Here is a 22,300-nt window from a genome sequence, read left to right on the forward strand (position 1 = left end):
GATCCTTCCCCTAAATATATTCCCACATTTCAAATGAAAATTGGCTGATTCAAATCCTTTATTGATTTTATCTATATGTGACAAGCTACTTTTTCATTTCCCAGAAAAATCAATACAGTATAAAGTATGCTCTCCTCTGTAACTCCTTTAGATATATCTGTATTCAATACCTTACATTTTGTAAAGGTTCTAAGCTCCTTATTTTGTTTCTTGCATTTCTTAAGAACATAAGTACCCTTCTGGATCTGAACAAAGGCCCATCTAGTCCAGCATCTCATTTCCCACAGTGGCCAACCAAATGCTTATGTGGAGCTTGGAAGTAGGACAGTTATGCACATAGCCCTTTCCTGCTGTTACTTTTCAGCAACTGGTATTCAGAAGCATTCTGCCTCTGAATATAATCATAACTATTAGCCATTGATAGGCTTGTGAATTTATCTAATCTCTGTTTAAAGCTGTCTAGGTTAGTGGCCATCACCACATTGCACGACAATGATTCTCCATAATTATGCGCTCTGAGTAGATGTACTTATTTTTTCTGAGTCTCCTGCAGTTGGTTTCATGGGATGACCCCAGGTTCTAGAACAGAAGAATGGCCCTGCTAGTGTCTCTAGTCCGGCATCCTGTTTCCCATAGCAGCCAACCGGACACATCTGGGAAATCCAGAAGCAGGATCACTTGTTTTCTCCCACTGCTGCTTCCCAGCAACTTGTACTACTAGTGTCCTGAGAGAGAGAGAGAGAGAGAGAGAGACTTTTCTGCCTGTTTTCTCCACACCATGCATAGTTTTATAAACCCACTAGTAGGTGAGGACCATCATTGACCAGGCGAAGTCACTTTGCATTAAAAATGTTGTTTACAGTCCCCCCGCCCCCCAGCATATGCCAGTGTAAAAAGTAGTACATTCAGCTATATATGGTAAGTTTGAATCATAGTAAATTTGAATCTCAGAAAGATCTGCTTATCTTGGACCTGTTATCATTTTTGAATTATTGATCTGATTTTGCAGTCCTGTTCAGAACAATAAAAGTTAAAAGCTGATGATTTTAATCAGAATTTCTTCTTAAAAATACATTTTTAAAAACCTTTCCCCAGCATATTCCATTGTCAAAGGTAGTGCATTTAAAATGGCAGGATTGTGTGTGTTCAAAATTTATTATCTACTAGCCAACCCGCACAGAGCATCTGTGCGCTCTGGCTGTTCCCTTCTTCCTCCTGCCCCACTCTCCCTCCCTCCCTCCCTCCCTTCTGCCCCACAATCTTGCTTCTCTTCCCCTCCCTCCCACCCCTCTCTCTCACCCTCCCCTCCCTCTCACCCTCCTGCCCCAGTCTCTTCTGCCCTCCCTCCCCTCCCCCTGCTCCTCTCTCCTGCCCTCCCCCTCCTCTGCCCCCTCCCCCTGCCCCACTCTCCCCTGCCCTCCCCCTGCATTTTTAAAAGTTCTACTTACCAGGCCACTGCCACTGCTCTTCCTCCTGGCCGGTGAACCAGAAAGTCCCAGCGCCTGGTTCCCTCCCACCCGTCTCCCACAGGCTCCTCCTGGCCTGGCCGAGAGCCGCCTCCGCAGCCTGTCCTGCTGGCGGGCCTGCCGGCAGGCCCGCCACACCAAGTACCACCTCCGTGGCCTGCCATGCCCGCTGCTGCCGCTTGCCAGTCTTTGCGGCCAGCGGCAGGCCAGCTACCTCTCCCCCCACCCCCACCTTCTGCCCCGGTATCGGGGCCAGCCGTCCGCCCACTGCCCGCCTGCCGCCTCACCAGGCTGGGCCTGCCAGCAGCCATGGCTCGCAGCCGGCCAATTCTCCTCCTCCTGGGTGTGCCAGCCAATCAGGGGCCTCCGCAGCCCAGCCAATCAGCTGGGCTGCCAGGACGCATTTTCCCTAGCACACCCAGGAGAATTATATAGATAGATAGGTAATCGGGAAGTATGATTTTCTGTTGTACAAGCACACCCACAAATTCTTCAAAATAGATAATATCCCTTTTTTCTAACGAGATGCTGTTTTCTAAAGGGATCCTGTCTCCTGTTCTCTAAACTCTTTTGAATGTTTTAATTGTTAATAATGGTTTTATGCTGTTTTAAAATTGTTCTGTAATGGTTGTTTTTAAACAGGTTTTATGCTGTTTTTACATTGTTCTGTAATGCTTGTTTTAAAAAGGATTGATTTGTGGGTTTTATTTTTATTGTGCACTGCCCAGAGCTGTTTGGATGAGGCGGTATATAAATGTAATAAGTAAATAATAAATAAATCCATACATACATATAAAAAGTCAAGAACACTTATAAGGAAGATCCTTCAGGTCCATGATAATTTTGGTTGCACTTTTCCTGCATCTTTAGTTCTGGGAGTTATCGCCTTGCTTGCCACAACATGGGAGACAAGATCCTTGGCAAATGCGTGGCACCTGGGCAGAGTGTGAAACAAGCTTTGTTAACACTCCCAGGTTAGTGGATAAACTTGGAAACGCGAACCTTTACCAAGATATTAATTGGGCATCTTTCAAGTGCTCCAGCTTGTTTGGAGGCCAAGATCCCTGCTCTGGTATGCTGTCTTGGCTAGGCTTGGACGGTTTTCCAGATGGCTTGGTGCTGTCGGCTTATTTTCTCTGTCAGCAGAAAGGCTGGAGCTGCAACTTGAGTTTTGCCCGTTTCTCCCCTTCCTGTAACATTTTTGGGAGGAGTTGCCCTTTCCTATACTCCAGCCTGCTCTTTTCCATTCACATCTTGCTTAGTTAGATGGTCTCCACTGTTGTTAATATGTATCAAATACAGCTTTTGAGGAGCACTGTGTTTTGAGGAAGGGTTTCTCCCCACCCACCCCTTACCTTAATGCAATATTGCATTGTTTCAATAGCACAATTTAAGACCATGATTTTATTGACAGCATAATCCAAACCTTAGCTTTTCCGTGAAGCCCAACCGCCTCATCCTCACCCTCCCCTCAAAATGAAGGCTAAGTCAGTGCATGAATGGTACAGCTTGCCTTTGCCTCCATCTTCTCCCCTCTCCCTGTTGCATCCCTTGTGTCAAATTTTGTGTCATTCCACTGAGGCAGAAGTCTCTCTTCCTATGTAAAAGGCCATGTATGCTGATGATGCTTTAGAAACCTTTATGTAAACCACTCTGCAAAAGAGTTAATACATTAATACATAAATTAAGGGTGGTGGGAAAATCTGGCACTTCCACTTGCATGTTGCCTTGAGTTCCTAATGTTATTGCAATATATCAGCACCATTATCCAATGCTGTACTTGCTCAAGTAAAATGTTAGGTATAAAAACAGAACTTAAAGAGAGAGAAAGTGGCCCAAATGCAAAATTGATTCAATTGGTTGAGATGAAGACAACTGAATAGAGGAAGATTGTTTTAAAAGTGTGCAAAGGAAATGGAAACATACTTTCACTTGTTCCTGAGGAAGGCTGGCCTTTCTTTCTTTCTTTCTTTCTTTCTTTCTTTCTTTCTTTCTTTCTTTCTTTCTTTCTTTCTTTCTTTATACAGCTTTTATACCGCCCTTCCAAAAGGCTCAGGGCAGTTTACGTTATATAAACTTCCTAAAATATAGGAAATGCCAATCTGTTCTGCTTTTTCTTAATTTGAAGGGTTTTGCAAGCTGCACCATATGCATGTGAAGCTCAGCCTGTTTGTATTTATTTATTTATTGCCATTTATAGACTACTTTGCCAGCAATCCTCCCAAAGTTGTTTACATAAAAGCATAAATAAAGAACCATACAACAAGCAATATGTTTACGTCTTTCCATGATGTGCCTCTTCTCTCCTCTTTTCAAAGATTCTTATGAATCTTTCTCACTCAACAGGTGGTGTTGGAATGGAACACAAACGGAGTAATTTGCTCTTTGCTGCATCTACCTGTTCTTGCCCGTGCTGTTTCTGTTAATTTTTATCTGTTGCTTTTCAACTAAAATAGTTCTCAAAGAGGTTCACATAGAAAAAGAATAAAAGCAGAATGGTGCCCTGTCCCCAAAGGGCTCACAGTCTAAAAAGAAACAGAAGATAAACACCAGCAACAGCCACTGGAAGGATGTTTTGCTGGAGTCAAATAGGGCCGGTTGCTTCCCCCCTGCTAAATATAAAGAGAATTGCCTCTTTGCCCAATTAGCAGACCACATGTTCTATAAGGTTCATCCAGATCTCTGATTCTATTATCAGCATTGTAATAAAAAAACTCCTTAACTTTGCTTATCTAAGTAGAGGTTTTTGTCATTCATAACACGATTTCACGAAGTTTTGAGCCCGTAACTCCTGACTGCCATCCTTATTACTTCCAATTAATTTGGCGAATAAGCTGTACAGGTGTCTGCAAGACATCTTCTGAGTGTTGTATTTCTGTCAAAACTGCTTTTATATGAAGCGTGATAAGTAATAATGTTGTGCATCTTAGGCTAGTAAAGCATTCATGGCCCTGTTGCTAATAAAATATTGCTAAGCAACATGCAAATGATAGCTCCTGGAATAGACATAAAAGTAAATGTGTTGGATTTTCCTCCATTTGTTTATGAAGGGGAACTTATTGTGTACTTAAATATGACAGCTTTGGTAGCAATGCTTTCACACTAGTTGCATGCTAAGTAGGTGTGTGAGTGAGTGAGTGAGTGAGAGAGAGAGAGAGAGAGAGAGATGAAAATTGCACAGACGTTATTGCTCATCTGTGAAGCTATGCAAGTAGCCGTTCAGTCTGCTATAGCAGAAGTCAGCAACTAACATGAAGGTGAGGGCTGGTGGGCTAAGCTTCTGCCCCCACAAATTCACCCCACTGTCAGATCTGGCTCATGTTTAGTTGAGGAAGAGCTGAAGATGACAGAGGTCTGCACCAAGAAGAGTAGGCCTCCTCGTCATTCAGACCAATCAGCAAACCTTAACCCAGAAGCTTTTAGAGTGGTCATCTAATCCTCTCTGACCTATAGGTGCAAAAAGGTTTTCCTGGCTGTAGTATGGTTCTTGGTTGGTTTGTTTTTTCATTCCCTTCTTTGGCTAAAGCTGGGTAGTGGTATATGGTCAAATCTCTGCCCGATATCCCTTAAATCACTAATGTGGCTACAAATTCCAACACTTGCTAACAGGCCTTATCTCTTCCTCCTCTGTGTGAGTGTGTGTGAGTGTGTGTTTGTACACACACACACACACACACACACACACACACACACTCTCTCTCTCTCTCTATCTATCTATCTATCTATCTATCTATCTATCTATCTATATATATATATATATATATATAATTAGTGACACCTCACTCCAAATACTCAGATGACCTTGCTTAGTAGGTCTATGCACCACGCTTATTATCAGGATTGGTATCAACCTGATCCCAGTAATGATCAAATCATGCTTTGATCTCTGTGTGTGTGTGTGTGTGTGTGTGTGTGTGTGTGTTGCATTGAGCTGATATATTGGTATGGGCTCATTGCATTGGGATGGGGTGGGGCCTTTCCTTTCCTGTAGATCTGGCATTCCCATAATAAGGTGTTTGGCCGTAAGGCAGCAGCAGTGGCAGCAATTCAAATTGCTCCCTTTCCCTCTATTTTCTCACCCTACAATCCACCGGGGTAGGAATCAACATTGTTACATTGCACCTGGTCCATTGCTGGGGAGCGAGCAAAAAATGGTTGTATCCTATAGTTACAGGGTGTGACCATTATACCTGCACCCCCTCTTCCAGGAATGATTTAGGAAAAGGGTACGACATCATGATGCCATTGCCTGCCTTGGTGGGAAGGTGGCAAGGTGGCTATTTGAATAGCTGCTACTACCTTCTGGACAGCTGCTGTCTTTGGGGAATGTCGGACCTTCAGGAAAAGTAAGCTCCCCAATCCTCTGCTAGGTTAGATGTGATGCCAGTGAGATACACCATTGCATCAAATATTTTTTCAATATTGGGTACATTTTTCTTTGAAATAGTTTTTGTTTAAAATGTCCTGGCAGGGACTGTATCAGATCTGATTATTGTTCCAATTCAATGTGCAGTCCTACTGCTTGGCAGCTTTATGCAAATGGGACAAAATGGGACCCCATAATTTGAATCCCATGTGGCTGAGTGGTGGTCTCTTAGCACCACCTTCTGGAATCAGTCCTCCAGGGAGAAACATAACCACCAAAACACCGTTGCCCAAACCACAACCCAGTGAGGCTATCTGGAAGGATATGCTGTTGAAGGCCATTGTGATGTCTACAAGAATGTACAGGGTTATACACTCTCATTCTTCCCCTGCCAGTGGTGGTCTTCAGGAAGAGCAAGGCAGTTTTTGTGCCAACACCAGGCCCAAATCCAGACTGAAATGGATCCAAAATGTTTTGACAAGGTAATTGTCACAAGTTTCCCATAGGGCATTCACATATCTTGTGAATATGCCCCTTTTAAAGACCGATTTACTGCATCTTTGGGAAAGTGTTTATTTCTCTGTTTCTTATCTGAACAGGGCCCACATCAGTTGCCTGGTAGATCTGTTCTTCCCATCTCTCTCTTTTGCTTCCAGTTCAGGTTTTCATTCCTCCTCATACTGACTGCCAACCACAGCCTCATTGCTAATTGGTTCTTCCACACCACTCTTGACTAGGTTCCAAAGAATGGCTAGTTCTGCAAGCTCAAGGGAATTTCGGAAGAATGGTTATTGAACTGCAGTCTGCTGTGCCTCATGGAAAATGCTTTTTAAGGCGAGGGATGTGTTGCAATTAGTGCTTAATGCAGTATGGTGGTCTGCTTTCAACAATCGAACTGGTTGTCTTCAAGCTCACTGGTATATGTAGAGCAGGGCTATACAACTTTGGCCATCCTACAGATGCTGGACTACAATTCTCATCATCCCTGACTCTTGGCCACTGTAGCTAGGAATGATGGGAGTTCAAGATTTTCAAAAAGGGATCCAGGGGGAATCTGGGAAATTACTGGCCAGTCAGCTTAACTTTAGTGCTGGGTCATATGATAGAAAGCATACTTAAGGACAAAATTGTTAAGAATATAGAAGAAAAGGCTTTGCTGAAGGAGAACCAGCATGGCTTCTGCAAGGGCAAGTCTTCCCTCACTAACCTTCTAGAGTTCTTTGAGAGTGTCAACAGGCATGTGGATAAAAGTGATCCAGTTGACATAGTATACTTGGACTTCCAAAAAGCTTTTGACAGAGTTCCCCACCAAAGGCTCTTGAGTAAACTTAGCAGTCATGGAATAAGGGGGCAGGTTCATGTGTGGATTGGTAACTGGCTGGAGGACAGGAAACAGGATAGGAATAAATGGACAGATTCACAATGGAGGTAGGTAGGAAGTGGGGAAGAGAGAGATCTTGGGGTCATGGTGAACAACTCATTGAAAGCATCGACAGTGCGCGGCAGCTGTGAAAAAGGCTAATTCCATGCATGGAGTCATTAGGAAGGGTAAAAAATGCTAATATTATAATACCTTCATACAAATCTATGGTGCAGCCACATCTGGAGAACTGCGTTCAGCTTTGGTCACTGTATCTTAAGAAGGGTATTGTAGAATTGGAAAAGGTGCAGAAGAGGGCAACCAAGATGATCAGGGGCACTGTTCCCTCTAAGGTGTGCGCACGTGTGTGGACTCACAAGTTTTCTGATGTCCTCTCAGTTCATTTTAGATCCCGCTCAGGTTGAATCAGGAAGGCCCCACTCTGAATGCATGTGCACACACAGTGCTTGATACTGCAGCCCAGAACAAAACTCATTTCACACTGAGATGAAAAAAATTAGAGGGACTACTGATGAGGGGCCTAGAGCACCTTCCTTATGAGGCTAGGCTACAGCATCTGGGGCTCCTTAGTTTAGAAAAGAGGCGACTAAGGGGAGACATGATCGAGGTGTATAAAATTATGCATGGAGTGGAGAGGGTGGACAGAGAGAAATTTTTCTCCCACTCTCACAACGCTAGAACCAGAGGCCACCCCATGAAACTGAAGGTTGGGAAATTTAGGACTGACAAGAGGAAGTACTTTTTCACACAGCGCATAATTAATCTATGGAATTCTTTGCCATGGGATGTGGTGATGGCCACCAGCTTGGATGGCTTTAAAAGGGGCTTAGACAGATTCATGGTGGAAAGGTCTATCAATGGCTACTAGTCTGGTGGCTGTAGGCCATCTCTGGCCTCAGAGGCAAGATGCCTCTCAATACCAGCTGCAGGGGACCAACAGCAGAAGAGAGGGCATGCACATACCTCTTGCCTGTGGGCTCCTCAGAGGCATCTGGTGGGCCACTGTGTGAAACAGGATGCTGGACTAGATAGGCCTTGGGCCTGATCCAGCAGGGCTGTTCTTATGTTCCTAAGCTCAACAAGAGCTGGAAGTCCAAAGCTGTGCAGGCCTGATGTAGAGGAACCCTCTGGATCATAACTCATGGCTTTGTTTTTGTTTTTTATTCTGTCAGTTCACCAAATTCCTATTTTCAATGACCAGTTTCAAACCCCCCCACCCCCCCAGATACAGTGGTATTTCTAGATGATGTATTTTTTAGTAAGTACAGAAAGCTTTGTGTTTTTCCAAAAAGCAGTGGCACAAGCTGGTATTGGAAGAAATTCATACTTAAAGCTCTGCTTTCCAGAATTAGATGTATAATAATAAAAGGTTCTTTATGCTCTCCAGGTGCATATTAACAATAAGCTCCTGTTTAGCTTAGAGGCTGCAGTGCAAAATAGAGAAAGCAATTGATGTGTGTGTGTGTGTGTGTGTGTGTGTGTGTGTTTTCTGGGACTGTTATGCCTTGGCTTAAGGGCCAAGATGAGCTACAAAAGGGAGGCCCAGTTCAGGCATGGACCAGAGGCAGGGGGAGCAGTCTAGGATGGGGCAGTGTTGGGTACATGTTGTAATAGCACAGAGGACCTGAGGGAGAAAGCATGGCCAGAACTGGGCTGCAGTTGAGTGCCAAGGGAGTTGGTCAAGGTGAAACTGCTTGGCTAGTCTGAGAAGTTGCCCAGGCTGGCCTAAAAAGAAATGTTTTATACAGCCAAGGATATGGCTGACAGAGCTCAGCCTGGCATTGCATGCCAGAGGGTTCTGTTGGTCTGAGAGGTTTTAATCTCTCCATTTTACTGATGGGCCAAGATGTGGGTGACACAGGAGGTAAGACCTCAGAGACTGGCTGCTGAGAGACACAGTTTGAGACCTTGCAGGTACTTCTGATACAGCAACAACTTTTAACGGACCAGGCAACTTATTTTAAACTAGCTGGGCTGGGCACAGAGCATCTGAGCCTCTAGTTTGTGGCTGCTGCTTTCTCTTTCCTGCCTGCCGGCTGGCCAGCCCACCACTTCCTCCCGCCCACCAGCCACTTCCTCCCACCGGCCAGCCCGCCGCCTCCTCCAGCCCGCCACCAGCTGCCATCAGTGTTTTCTCCCCCGTCCCTGTCGCTATCCAGGCAGCTGTTCACGAACTCTTGCGAGAGCTGCCACACATGGGATTAGTAATGGGTATGACTTAAAGAAATATATATATATAAAGAAGATGATCCTGCTTTCTCCAGAACCAAGGCAGCGAATTCTGTCTGAACAAAAAAATAAATGTAGGGTTACATAACTACATTAACTGAAGAATTAAAGATGAATGATGTGCAGTAAAACACACAACTCATAGTGGTGCTAATGGGCTGGATCCAAAGGGACCGTAGCGTGAGCGGGGGGCACTTCCACTCGCCCCGGAAAGAGGGGGTGATGCAGTTGCCACTGACTCCCTGCACAGTATCTTGCACCCTTTTCAAAGGTTCCCTGACCCCAAGAGTGCTTTTGCAGTGGGGCACAGAAGGCTGTGCCTCATTGCAAAGGGAAGAGGGTTGGCCCAAGCAGAAGAGATCTATAGCAGGCAGTATATAAATACGATAAATAAATAAACCCCAGCTGCAGTTATTAGGATCCATGCTATTAGATCAAATGGCTGAACTCATTTCTAAAAAGGTCTTTCCTTGTCTTCTGCAGGCATGACCTGGATGGCTTTGACAGACCTCTGTGTGGAGAGGGTTCCATCGTATAGGGCTGGCCCCTGAGTAGACTCTGCTACACCCAAGATCTTTATATAGCACCTAAATATCTCTTAAATAAATAAAAGTATAAATCAGGCTCTGTACACATTCTAAAGATTGTAGTGAGTTGTGATTATTTTTTTAAGTGACACGTCAGCTAGTAGTCACAGGGGTGATTTATCTGTGTAAAGCAAAATGAGGAAATGATACTTGGTTACTTCATAAAGAGCCATTCATTCCTACATGTCCTTGACAGAAGAATGGACTGCTAATATGAGCAAATGCAGACTACACCCACTTGGCGGGGAGGGGTGGGGGTGAAATAGAGCAAGGGATGACCTAATCTCTGCTGCAGGGAGAGTAGGTTGAGAGGCTGTCACACAAGCCAAACCTGGTCCGCAAGATTCTGACAAGCCCATCATCACACCCAACTTAAGTTTTTGTTTTTGTCCTTTTCAGGAATGACAAACTGTGGTCTAAGAATAGCATCTGAATATTCCTTTTTTCTCCTCCTCATTATTAATGTAATATTATTATGTTGCTTTTCAGCAACAAGTTCATGAAGCATTCTACATAATAAAAGCAATGAGAAGATGGTTCCTTGTCCCAAAGGGGCTTGGGCTGATAATAAGGACGAGGGGAAATAGGGACAGTTTATATCCCTATGCTATAGATAGGAGAGCCCCTCTTTGCCTAGTCAGCAGGGGTTTGCTGAATTAATGCATTTATGGCAACTTTCAGAATTTTCTGGGGAATAGAGCTGGTTTTGCAGTAGCGAACATAAATTACCCCCTTGCTAAGCAGGGTCTGCCTTGGTATGTATTTATATGGGTGATTGCATGCAAGTGCTGTAAGGTATTCTGCTTTGGCGAAAGCTCAGTGGAAGATCATCTGCATGCTTGAGCAACTGCCAGTCATTGTAGACTAGGGATGTGCAAAAGAGCTGATCTGCCCGGTTTGTATCCAAACCGGATTCGAACTGCACTGGGCATGCTTGGTTCTGGCACCCCAGAAGGGGGCCGGGCTCAGTTCGATTTAGAACTAGTTTGGGCCGGTTTGCGGGGTGCCAGGGACTTGTTTTCATTAAAAAATTGTTACCGCCGCCAGGCCCTCGGAGGGAGTGCTGCGGTGGGGTGTGCGTGTCCTCTTGCAGTCCCCCCTCCACTGCTGGCCCCCCCGCCAGTCTTAAAAGGGCCAGCTTGGTCCATTTTGGGGCCATTTCGGCCCTTTCCTGGTTACTTGTGGCCATTTTGGAGGCCGCCGTGCATGTACGCTGACCATTTGCGTGGCCGGGTCATAACCTGGCCATGCAAATGGCCAGTGCACATGTGCGGCAGCAGCCTCCAAAATAGCTCCCCAACCCCAGTTTCACTCCTCAGCATCTCCAAGTAAGACTGGGAGATTCTCCTCCCTGAAATCTTGTAGAGTCACTGCCAGGCAGTGTAGACAGTAATGAGCTAGATGGACCAATGGTCTGACTTGGTATAAGGCAGTTTCCTATGTAGCAATTTGCAAGAGATCCACCTGATGGATTTCTGTCTGATACATCTGTATGAGGTACATAAAGGTAAAGTGTGCCGTCAACGTGATTTTGTCTCATCTCGCCCACAGAGCCCTGTGGTTTCCTTTTGGTAGAATACAGGAGGGGTTTACCATTGCCTTCTCTCGCACAGTATGAGATGACGCCTTTCAGCATCTTCCTGTATCGCTGCTGCCCGATATAGTACCAGCAATCTTCTGCTTGTTAGTCAAGCAATTTCCCGCTGCTCCACCCAAACCCAACTATTTTAATAAAGAAAAACGAAAGACACTACTACCTAGAAGTGACAATTCGATAAAAAGCTGTTGCAGTGCACATAGGAACATAGGAAGCTGACTTATACACAGTCAGACTGTTGGCCCATCTAGCTCAGTACTGTCTACACTAATATGCAGGATCGCATAGGAACTCTCACAGGTCTCAACCTGCTGCTCTAGTGCAATGTGATTCTTTATGGAAGTGAGCCTTCTCTTCCCTGTGGGCAGATCTCAATCTCTGCCGTGCCTTTGTTTATATACACAGCTTCACCTCCCCTTCACCTACCCTGCCTGTGCTGGTTGTTCTTGGCATTCTTATATCCTCTTTCAAGTCTGCACTACACACATTTGTATATTTAGCTTCTTGAAGCAGCTTCAGAATCACCCTTTCAGCTGGGGTCAAATTCTGGACCCAGCATGTAGCCCATAATCAGTTTAGGAAAGGGCTTGCAAATCAAGATGATGACTTGCTCTTGCCACTGGTATCTCCCATGTTTGGGGTCAGAAGGGCTTAATGTTAGGACTACAGTGGGTCCTGAATCTGAGGGATAGTGGGCACGGACTGAGCTTGGGCATCATCCTACAGTTGCTGCCAAAAGAGAGAACTGTGGGGAAACTGGCCAGCCCAGCAAGGAGAACTCTTACCTCCAGTAGTCCGGAGCAGAAAAGATGATGCTTCCTGATCCCTATAAAAGCTTTCCAGACCAAGTTTGTTCTCAGTTCTGACCAAAAGAAGGAGCTGTGTTGTCCCAAGCACTTGTCCCAAGAGCCTGCGTGCGGCACCGGGATGTACATGGCGTTTGTGCACATGTGGGTGCCATTTGCATGGTCAGCTACACCATGCTGACCACGCCAATGGCGCCCGTGCATGCATGAATACCATGTGTGTCCCAGCGCTGTGCACAGGTTCTTGGGAGAAACACCACAGCAGCAGGAAGTTGCATGTGATGGCGGAGAGCAGGTAAGGGCTAGGGATGTGCACGGAAGCGGCAGGGAGGTGGTGGCTTTAAGGGCGAGGGAGGATGCACTTCCCCCCCCCAGCTGCATTTCCCCCACCAGTGCATGTCTCACTAGAAGCCCGTGGGGGCGTCAGTGTACCTCCCTGCCACCCTGCTCTGATGTTATTCGGACATACCCAGAAGTAGCGGCTGCGACTGCGCATACGTCACATACGTCACGCACACGCACCCAATGTGCGCTCTAGCGATGCACGCAGTCGCAGCTGCTACTTCTGGTTACTTCCGGATAACGTCGGAGCGGGGCAGCAGGGAGGTGCGCTGCCGCCCCGAAGGGCTTCTAGTGAGACGTGCACCAGCAGGGAAAACGCAGCAGGGGTGGGGTAAGTGCATCCTCCCCCACCCTTAAAGCCACCCCCCCATTGAACCCTCGAGCCGGGCAACGTTTGAACTGGTTCGGAGGCCCGTAAAAGGGCCTCCAGACCTGTTCGTGCACTTCCGTAGTAAGGGCCTGCTCTCCTTTTAAAAAGCGGGGGGGGGGGCTCCAGCTCCGCACTCCTCGCTCCCCTCCCCATGGCACTGGTTTGGTTCTGAACGAGTGCATGGACTCTGGTTCCTTTACATCCCTACTGAGTTACTCATAAGCGTTCTTATTGAAATTATTGCATCAAATGTACTTGTGCCATTACATTTCAATGGGAGTACTTAGTCCTAACTTTCTGAAGCCTGCCAGTCAGGCTGAGGAGAACTACACTGAGCTTCAGCACATAGGCAGCCATTCAGGAGGAGAGGAAGAGGGTCTTTATCCCCCTTGCTCCCCTTCTGCAGCGGACCCAGCATGGGGAGGCAGAAGGTCTCGAAGCACCCCCAGGAGTACTATTACCCCCTGTTAGGAACCCCTGTCTTAAAGGAAGCTAAATATATCAACACATGTTTGCTTGGGAACCACTATACAGATTCACACTTTGTGTCTTCTTTGTAATTTTATGTGTGTTATGTATTTGTATTTTTAAAATGTGTGTGTACTGGTAGTTCAGCATGACGAGTCCACGGGCTATTGGTATGATTACATCACCTTGGTTATAGCCCATCTTAAGAACCTATGAGAACCTCAGAACTATGGAAGATAACCAAACAGGAAGATAGGTAGGTTTACAAAATTGTTCCAGCTTGTTTATCATATGTACATTGGAAGGAAAAGATAGAAGGGTGATTTTGTGAATGTTTAGACATGAATATGGAAACAGGAAATATGTAGACAAATGTGTGTGTTGGCGGAGCCAGGATGGTTTGTGCACGTTCACCGTTAACCCATTGATATATTGCAGCATTGTGGACTACAGAGGTACACTTATGTAATTTTGGAGCCTGGAGCTAAAGGCCTTTGGAGGCCCCCCTCTCCTGGCTGCAAGTTAAGCATCCTCCCTCTCTCTCTCTCTCCCCCCCCACACACACACTGAAACACGCAGTATTTTTAACACGTGGGTTCTTGAGAGCACAAACAGCAACTGAACTCAAAAGAATGTAAGAGTATAAAACAGGTATATGTGTCAATATGCATTAGCAGAAACATTTCACCACACAACTCAACATATTCCCATCCTATATATTTGGGATTTTTATTTTTTGAGAATTTGGGGGCCCCCAGGGGGTGTGGAGGCCTTGGACATCAGCCCAGAAGTCCAAAGGTATAAGAGTGCCTCTGGTGGAGGACTGGTTTGTGCTCTCATCTTTCCTGAGATCGGGACATTGAATTAATTTCATGTTCTGATTTTGTTAGCCTACTTTAAGTAGGCTTAGGAGATCACTCGGCATTCCATGTGTGTGTCCATGTGTTTGTGTATCTCCCTATCAACTTCACAGTGCCTGGATCAATATGAACCAAATTGGGTACAGTTGTAGAGACACAAAGGGACACTTCAGCGGCATAGTTTTTGATGATGTAATCCACTCCAGTTTAAGATGGTGGATGCGTAAATGTTTAAGGCGTAACTGGGCTAACGTTGTGAACTGCCTAAATTTGAACCAAATTTGGTACAGCTGTAGGGACACATAGGGACGGCTCAAATGGTGTAGTTTGTGTTGATGTCATCCACTCCTGTTTAAGGTGGTGGAAGCGTGAACATTTGAGGCACAAGTGTGCTAACTTGTGGACTGTCTAACCCATTTGAACCTAATTTGGTACAGTTGTAGTGAGTGACATAGGAACATAGGAAGTTGCCATATACTGAGTCAGACCATTGGTCTATCTAGCTCAGTATTGTCTTCACAGACTAGCAGCAGCTTCTCCAAGGTTGCAGGCAGGAATCATTCTCAGCCCTATCTTGGAGATGCTGCCAGGGAGGGAACTTGAAACCTTCTGCTCTTCCCAGAGCAGCTCCATCCCCTTAAGGGGAATATCTTCCAGTGCTCACACTTATAGTCTCCCTTTCATATGCAACCAGGGTGGACCCTGCTTAGCTAAGGGGACAAGTCATGTTTGCTACCACAAGACCAGCTCTCCAATCCCACAGCAACACCTCAACAGTATAGTTCGTGATGATGTCGTCCACCCCAATTCACAATGGTGGAGGTGAAAAATGTTTAAGGTGCCGTAAACATTTTTCACCTCCACCATTGTGAATTTGGGTGGACGACATCACTTAGGTTCACTTGTGAACCTAAGCGATTTGGACCAAATTTAGTCCAGTTGTAGGGATAGTGAACAGAAAGTAGGTAGATTAGTTCTTACTAGAGCAACTTGTTAAAATATTAAAGCAGTGAAGACTGAAGTGACATGAAATAAAAGACAGTCAGTAATCCCAGGATGTTGGGCTTCTTTTCATTAACCCATTTCATTCTGGTGTAAAGGATCAGGTGAACAATGGCCTAGGCTTTATCTAATGTATGAATGACCAAAAAGTTAGAAAAATTACCTGCATTTGAAACCCCCACATTTTTTGGTTGGCATTGACTTAAGACATTTTGAACAAAGCAATAGACTTGGTAAGAGTAATCTGTTCTTAACCGGTATAAGAAGCTGCCCGTAATGATCATGTATGATCACAGATGTTATACTTCAGAGATGGACACTTGGTGGACCACCAGGGTCTAAATTCAAACCTTCAGCCTATGTTTTACAGACCACTAACACAACCACACTTTAAAAAGAAAAAACCACTGTGCTCATATCCTACCGCTGCATTGTCATTTTCTACCACTGTTGGCTCCCGTGTGTGTGTGTGTGTGTGTGTGTGTGTGTGTGTGTGTGTGTGAGAGAGAGAGAGAGAGAGAGAGAGAGAGAGAGAGAGATGTGTTTTTATATGGTACTTGGGCTGTGCTACTTTAAAGAAATTGTTAACAAAACTTCTTTAATGTGTTGACTTGTATTTTCATTTAATGCCTAAAAATGCCAGCTCTTGATGATGTGTGTTTTAAAGAGAGTCAAATGGTTGCAACCCATACAAATAATAAGCCCTACACAGTGGGTGAATGCTAAACATGGAATGTGTGCCTATTTCCAACTAAAACAGAGCTGTAATTTTCTAGATTCCTCCTTGTTTTGTGTCTCAGTGAAGCTTGTTTCAAGCAAACACCACTTTTGAACAGGAACATTCTGATCTATGCTTGTATTTAACAATTTAAACTAAAATACTCTGTAGCCAAGCAAAATGCCACTTGGTGTTCTCTGCTAGGAACATTGTTGCTGTCCTTGATATGCTTCATCTGTGTTTTGTGAAACTGTTTATTGAAATCTTCTGGCTTCTTATGGCTTGGAATGCTGGGAGTGTAGGCTGGAGTGGAGAATACTTGCATGTCTCCTGAAAGACACTTGCTTTAAACAAATAGCATCATTGTTTGAAGACTGTAGTCAGTGTTGTGGCCACTCTCAGCTTCCTGTTAAAATATGTAAAGATGTGAATTGGTACTGGTTGGGTTATCTGAAGCTCCCGTTTGAAGCAAAGGAAAAAGATGTGCTTTCACCCTTCTGCCTCAAGCTTTCTAGTTGTGTGAACACGACTGGCGTTCTATTACTGCTTACGATGAGGTGATCTGGGAATAAAGGATTTCGCTCAATGAGGACCAAAGCTGTAACTAGCATTCATGATGGGACAAGAAAAAAAACCTGGAAGAAGGGTAAATTACTTTTGGTTACACACTTTTTTGTTGTTGATCTTAAGGGTTTGTAAGAGATTATGGACATTTTGGTACACTAACAGCATTTAATATCCCAGCCCTAAAGAAATAGACTTCAAATGAATTTTCCTTAAAATAATTGTCTGGCTTTCAAGTAAATGTACTTCTAATTGATGAAAGTGCAAGTTGACCTTTTAGGTAAATAATCCATAATACTTTAGAATTGCTTCACTCTTGTTTCTCACATTGAAAAACTGGGAAACGTAACTCTATTCCATTACTACTGACTGCAAAAGTGAAATCGGATTTTTTAAAAAGTTTGAAATATGATTTTAAAAGTGCAGCAAATATTTCAATAACTTCCAGGATTTTTAAAATAGCATATCTTTGTGGCATCATGATTTATTCCTGTAACCGTGCATACTTTGTAAAGCTCTATAAAACTCTTGTTAGGAAAGGATGACTTTTGTGGCCAGGTTTCAGCTAGAATGGGAAGTTGGTGTGTGTGTTTGGAGAGCTGCATTAATCTTTTCTTGTCGTTGGGTGGTTTAGAAATCAAACTAAAATGTTCATGTACATTTGTTTAATTACATGGGGTTTTTTTGGTGGCAAGCAGTACTTTTATTTTCAGTATAATGCCGTGGTTAATCTTAACACAGAAGCAAGAACTTGTCTTTTTCTTGCTTACATTTCTGTATAAACCATTTTGTATATTGGTGTTGCATAAAATTAAGCAAGTTTTTGTAAACTGCCCAGAGATGTGAGCTTTGGGCAGAATATAAATATGTTAAATAAATAAAGAATAATTAACTAAATTTTTAGGAAGACCACTGATAAATTCTCTGTTAGGGATTCTCTGACAGGAATATACTTTTTTTTTAAAATTACACTTCTGTCCTACAGACCTTGAGTTGGTATATGTTGGGTTCCTAGGCAATCTCCCATCCACACACTGGCCAGAGCCAGACCTGTTTAGCTCCAGCAGTCTTTCAGCTATCTTGTGTCTTCAGACTATGTCCTCGGTGGTGGTGGTGATCCTTGTTGTGTAAGCAGTCTAAAGTAAGAACCTTTGATGTGCTGTTGCAGAAGACAGACATCTGTGGATAGTGCCTGCAGTCAGCAGCTTACCCAGCTGAATTTTGTTGTGCAGTGGAATGTGAAAACAAGATGGAATTTGAAGGCGGTGATGAGAAATAAAACATAATCCATAATTTCCTGTTTGCTAGGTAACCCTTGCAGCTCCAAATGAGTCATCGTAGGAAGAAAACCAAGTTACAGGATTCCTTCTTTTAGCTACACACTAAATGTTATTGAAGGTGTCAAAATGTCTGTGCTTAGAGGCAGTGCATATGTTAGTAAACCTGACAGTTGTAAATGTCTTTATGGCCAGAGTAAATTATTTCTTTGAGCAATTGGGAGCAATGCCCCTCTTCTTTGCATCTCCTGTGTAAGGAGTAGTTAGCAACTGAAGGCCCTGGGCCAGTTCTAATTCCTGAGAAGTGTTGCTCCCCTCCAGTGTTAACCTAGAGGAGAAAGAGGAGTCTTGCAAGAGTATCCTGTAGCAACAGTTCTGTTGGCTGACCCATTTCAGGGTTTGGGGTTTTGAACCTTTGCCCCCCCCATTACCAGAATGCAGTGAATTGGTTACCAGGAACACCTTGCAGCACTGGTGGGCAAACTGGACCCTCCAGCTGTTGTTGAACTACAATTCCCATCATCCCCAGCCATTTATTTATTGTGGCTGGAACTGACCGGAGGAGCTGTAGTTCAACAGCAGCTGGAGAGCCAAGTTTGTCTGCCCCTGCCTTATAGACTTCAAGCTGCTCTGCGTAGGTTTCAGCCAAGCTGATGCAGAGGAAAGGTGTATGTATGTGTCAGCTAGCACATTTTTAAGTATAAGCATTCATTCGTGGATGCAACTAGGAGAGCACAGGCAGCTTTTGTGTAGGAGAGTATGTTTATCTCTGTCATGGGCATGACACTGCTCAAGTCAGCATGGGCTGATAGTTTCCCATGGCTGCCTTGAGCAGGCTGAACGTGTGTCTAGGCTCAGTGTCTGTTCCTGACGGAAGTAACAATATGATTCCCAAACAATGTTTATCATTCTTTTGATAATACCTACTGATGGGTCCATCCAGTTTTCTCTCCTTTCAAATGCAAATGATGTGCCTACTAGCTATGTGAGCCCAGGGCATCTAATAATAATAAATAAATAATGTAATAATAATGTAATTTTTTAGCCGCCCCATAAGAAATTGTTCTCTGGGTGGCTCACAACACAACACAACACTAAAACATCTGCTAAAAACGCAACACACCAAACTCAGAAATCATCACACACACACACACACACACACACACACACAACCCCACAACAAAAAACCTTAAAAATAAACTTTTACAATAAATTTTAAAAAGCCTGAGTGAACAGAAAACTTCACCTGGTGTCTAAAAGAACAAAGTGATGGTGCAAGGCGAACCTCACTGGGGAGGCTGCTCTATAAACTGGGTGCAGCTACCAAAAAGGTCCCCTCCTGCATAGCCACCCACCTCACCTTGTTTGGCAGGGCCTCCAAAGAAGGTCTTAAGATCCAAAGAAGATCTTAAGGGACATATGGGGCAAGGTGCTCTCTCAGGTAACCCAGTCCCAAGCCATTTAGAGCTTTAAAGGTTAAAACCAGCCCTTTGAATTGGTCTGGGAGCCAGTGAAGCATTGGCATAATATGATCAAAGCTCCCAGGTCATAATCTTGCAGCCCTATTTTGTAACAACTGCAGTTGCCAGACGATTTTCAAAGGCAGCCCTGCATACAATGCATTGCAGTAATCTAAGTGAGAAGTTACCAGAGCATGAGTAACTGTGGCCAAGCTATCTCTTTCCAAATATGGTTGCAGTTGGGAGTATCAGCCAAAGCTGATAAAAGGCGCTCCAAGCCACAGAGGCCACTTGAGCCTCTAGTGAAAATGCTGGATCGATGAGCACCCCCAGACTGCGAACCTGGCCCTTCAGGGGGAGTGCAACCCCATCTGGAACAGGCTGAACATCATTCACCCGGGCAGAGGAACCACCGACCAACAGTACTTCTGCCTTGCTCGGTTTGAGTCTCACCCTCCTCCAGTCCATTAGTGCATCCAGGCACTGACTCAGGACAGTCACCATCTCCCAGTAAACCCCCAGCTGTTTCTAAATTTTAGCTCTTATTTCAAAAATCATTGTAACACACACTTTAATACGTCTTATGTTTCACCTAACTTATTTAAAAGAAAATAGGTGAGCTGCCAAAGGAGTATCTAGCCCCTATTTATAAGTCGGTTCAGCCACCTTTCTCTGACGATGGGATAGTTTTAGAAGAACAAATTGCTGCAACCCATACTGAAGCCTTTGCTCATGCTGTGGCTCCCAGTCCCAGAGGACATGATGTATTTCATTTTTACAGGAGCTACATGCAGCTGCTAAGCAGGGGACTATGGATCTTTTGTGTGTATTTTTCAAGACAGCAGCTGCATTTTGGTCTGGACTTTTCGAGTTAGTCCAATATCTCTTATGTATACTGACAATGTTTTGAAGGAAGAAAGAAGTTAAGAAAGAAAGAGAAATAGTTTTCAACCTTTCAGACCCAGGATCCATCTTTAACCCTGACATTTAAGACGAACTGCTATTTATTCTACTGTACATGCCTGCCTTTCTCCTTCTGTCTCTTTGGTGACCAAATGCAGAGGATGGCACCTCTTCATGATTATTAGTTTATGGATCCAGTTGCTTTGGAAAGGATTAGATAAATTCATAGAGGATAGATCTATCAACAGTTATTAGTCATAATAATGACTGAGTGGAGCCTTCATGTTCAGAGGCAGTATGCCACTGAATACCAGTTGCGGGGGAACAAAAGTGGGGCAGGGTAATTGCCTTCAGATCCTGCTTCTGGGGTTCCAAGAGGCACCTGGTTGCTTGGCCACAATGAGATGGTGGACTAGATGGACTTCTTGTCTGATCCAGCATAGTTGTTCAAGGGTTAGGAATGTAGGAAGCGGCCATATACTGCATCAGACCATAGGTCTCTCTAGCTCAGTATTGTCTACACAGACTGGCAGCAGCTTCTCCAAGGTTGCAGGCAGGAATCTCTTTCAGCCCTATCTTGGAGATGCTGCCAGGGAGGGAACTTGAAACCTTCTGTTCTTCCCAGAGCGGCTGCACCCCCTAAAGGGTATATCTTACAGTGCTCACACTTCTAGTCTCCCATTCCTATGCAACCAGGGCAGACCCTTCTTAGCTAAGGGGACAAGTCATGCTTGCTACCACATGACCAGTTATCCTCTTTTAGGTTGTGTGGGAAGAGGAGGGATCTTATGGGGGATGGGGTTGTGGCTCCATGTAAAGCATCTGCAGAAGATTCAATCCATGGCATCTCCAGGTAGGGCTGGGAAAGAGTCCCGTCTGAAGCTCTGGAGATCTGCTGCCAATCAGTGTAGGCAATACCAAGCTAGATGGACCAAAGGTCTGACTCAGTATAAGGCAGCTTCCTATGTTCCCATGAGAGGGCTCCTACACCTTTTTAATGGCTGTATCCATGAGTAATCTTGCGTGCTGCTGTTTGTCAAAAGCTCTGCCTTGTTCAATTCCCTCTTCTGATTCTGTCTAATTTGTCCTTCCATGCTTTCCTCTTTTCTTCTCAAGAGAAACAAAACCTTAAATGGCAAATGGTGGTGGTACCACAGCTGCAATCTCCTCATAGGTCCAGACTTGCAAGTTAAAAAAGAAAGTGTTAACAGAACATTTAATACTTGACTTCAAGGCCTAGATCTAGCTCTTTGAAAACTGATTAATTTTAAATCTAGAAATGTGTAAATCATTTTTTATAAGTTAGAATGGAATTTCCCCCACTTTTCCTAATACCCATTTTAATTTCCGTTCACTTCTTGCTGCTTTTAATAATTCTCATGTGAGGCTGGATTAACATAATATTAAACTGTCAAAGTGGCTTGCAAGAAAGCTTATGCTGATGATTGCCAAAAATAAGGAGGATTATTTCCTGTCCGTGAATGTATGATGATTTTCGTGATAAATGTAGCAGGTCATCAAAAGCTATGGAGCATGTCAGACTTTATTACTGTTCCACACATCTAGGAAAAAGAAGACCAAAATACCAAATCTTGTTATAAATCTATGCTTTAAAAAAAAAAAAAACACTTTCAAAAATATGTGAATGAAAGGGTTGTGTATTCTAAATATTTGTTACAAATTTTAAGTTAAAGTTGTAAAACATTGAGGTGTTTTTGTTTTGTTTTGCTGTGAATCTGGACAAACCTTTCATTTGTGTTTTCTTGATTTTTAAATCAAGAAAAGTAACTGATTTAAATTGATTTAAATCAAGCTTCTCATTTTGTATATCATATATTTCCACATCGTGATTAGTAGTTGATGGTTAGAACAATTTAAAAATGTTGGTTGACTATCTCTGTAAA

General features: G+C 44.1%; 1 protein-coding gene across 13 annotated transcripts in view; it reads left to right on the top strand.

Annotated features, from left to right (window-relative positions):
• The window catches only part of USP6NL (USP6 N-terminal like), a 218,658-nt gene that overhangs the window by 84,308 nt on the left and 112,050 nt on the right, over window positions 1–22,300 (top strand). The window contains exon 1 of one of the 13 annotated variants that reach the window (XM_053256557.1): window positions 6,236–6,314. The exons of 11 other annotated variants lie outside the window; for them this stretch is intronic. Coding sequence is in view for 1 of the 2 variants with exons in the window: in XM_053256550.1 (XP_053112525.1) it covers window positions 16,778–16,838 (61 nt within the window). In the remaining variant the exon portion in view is untranslated. Of the gene's footprint in view, window positions 1–6,235; window positions 6,315–16,376; window positions 16,839–22,300 lie in introns of those variants that run through there. One more of the 13 variants, XM_053256550.1, reaches the window with a different exon arrangement.

The sequence above is a fragment of the Hemicordylus capensis genome, chromosome 5 (genome assembly GCF_027244095.1).
Source record: "Hemicordylus capensis ecotype Gifberg chromosome 5, rHemCap1.1.pri, whole genome shotgun sequence".
Lineage (NCBI taxonomy): Eukaryota > Metazoa > Chordata > Lepidosauria > Squamata > Cordylidae > Hemicordylus > Hemicordylus capensis.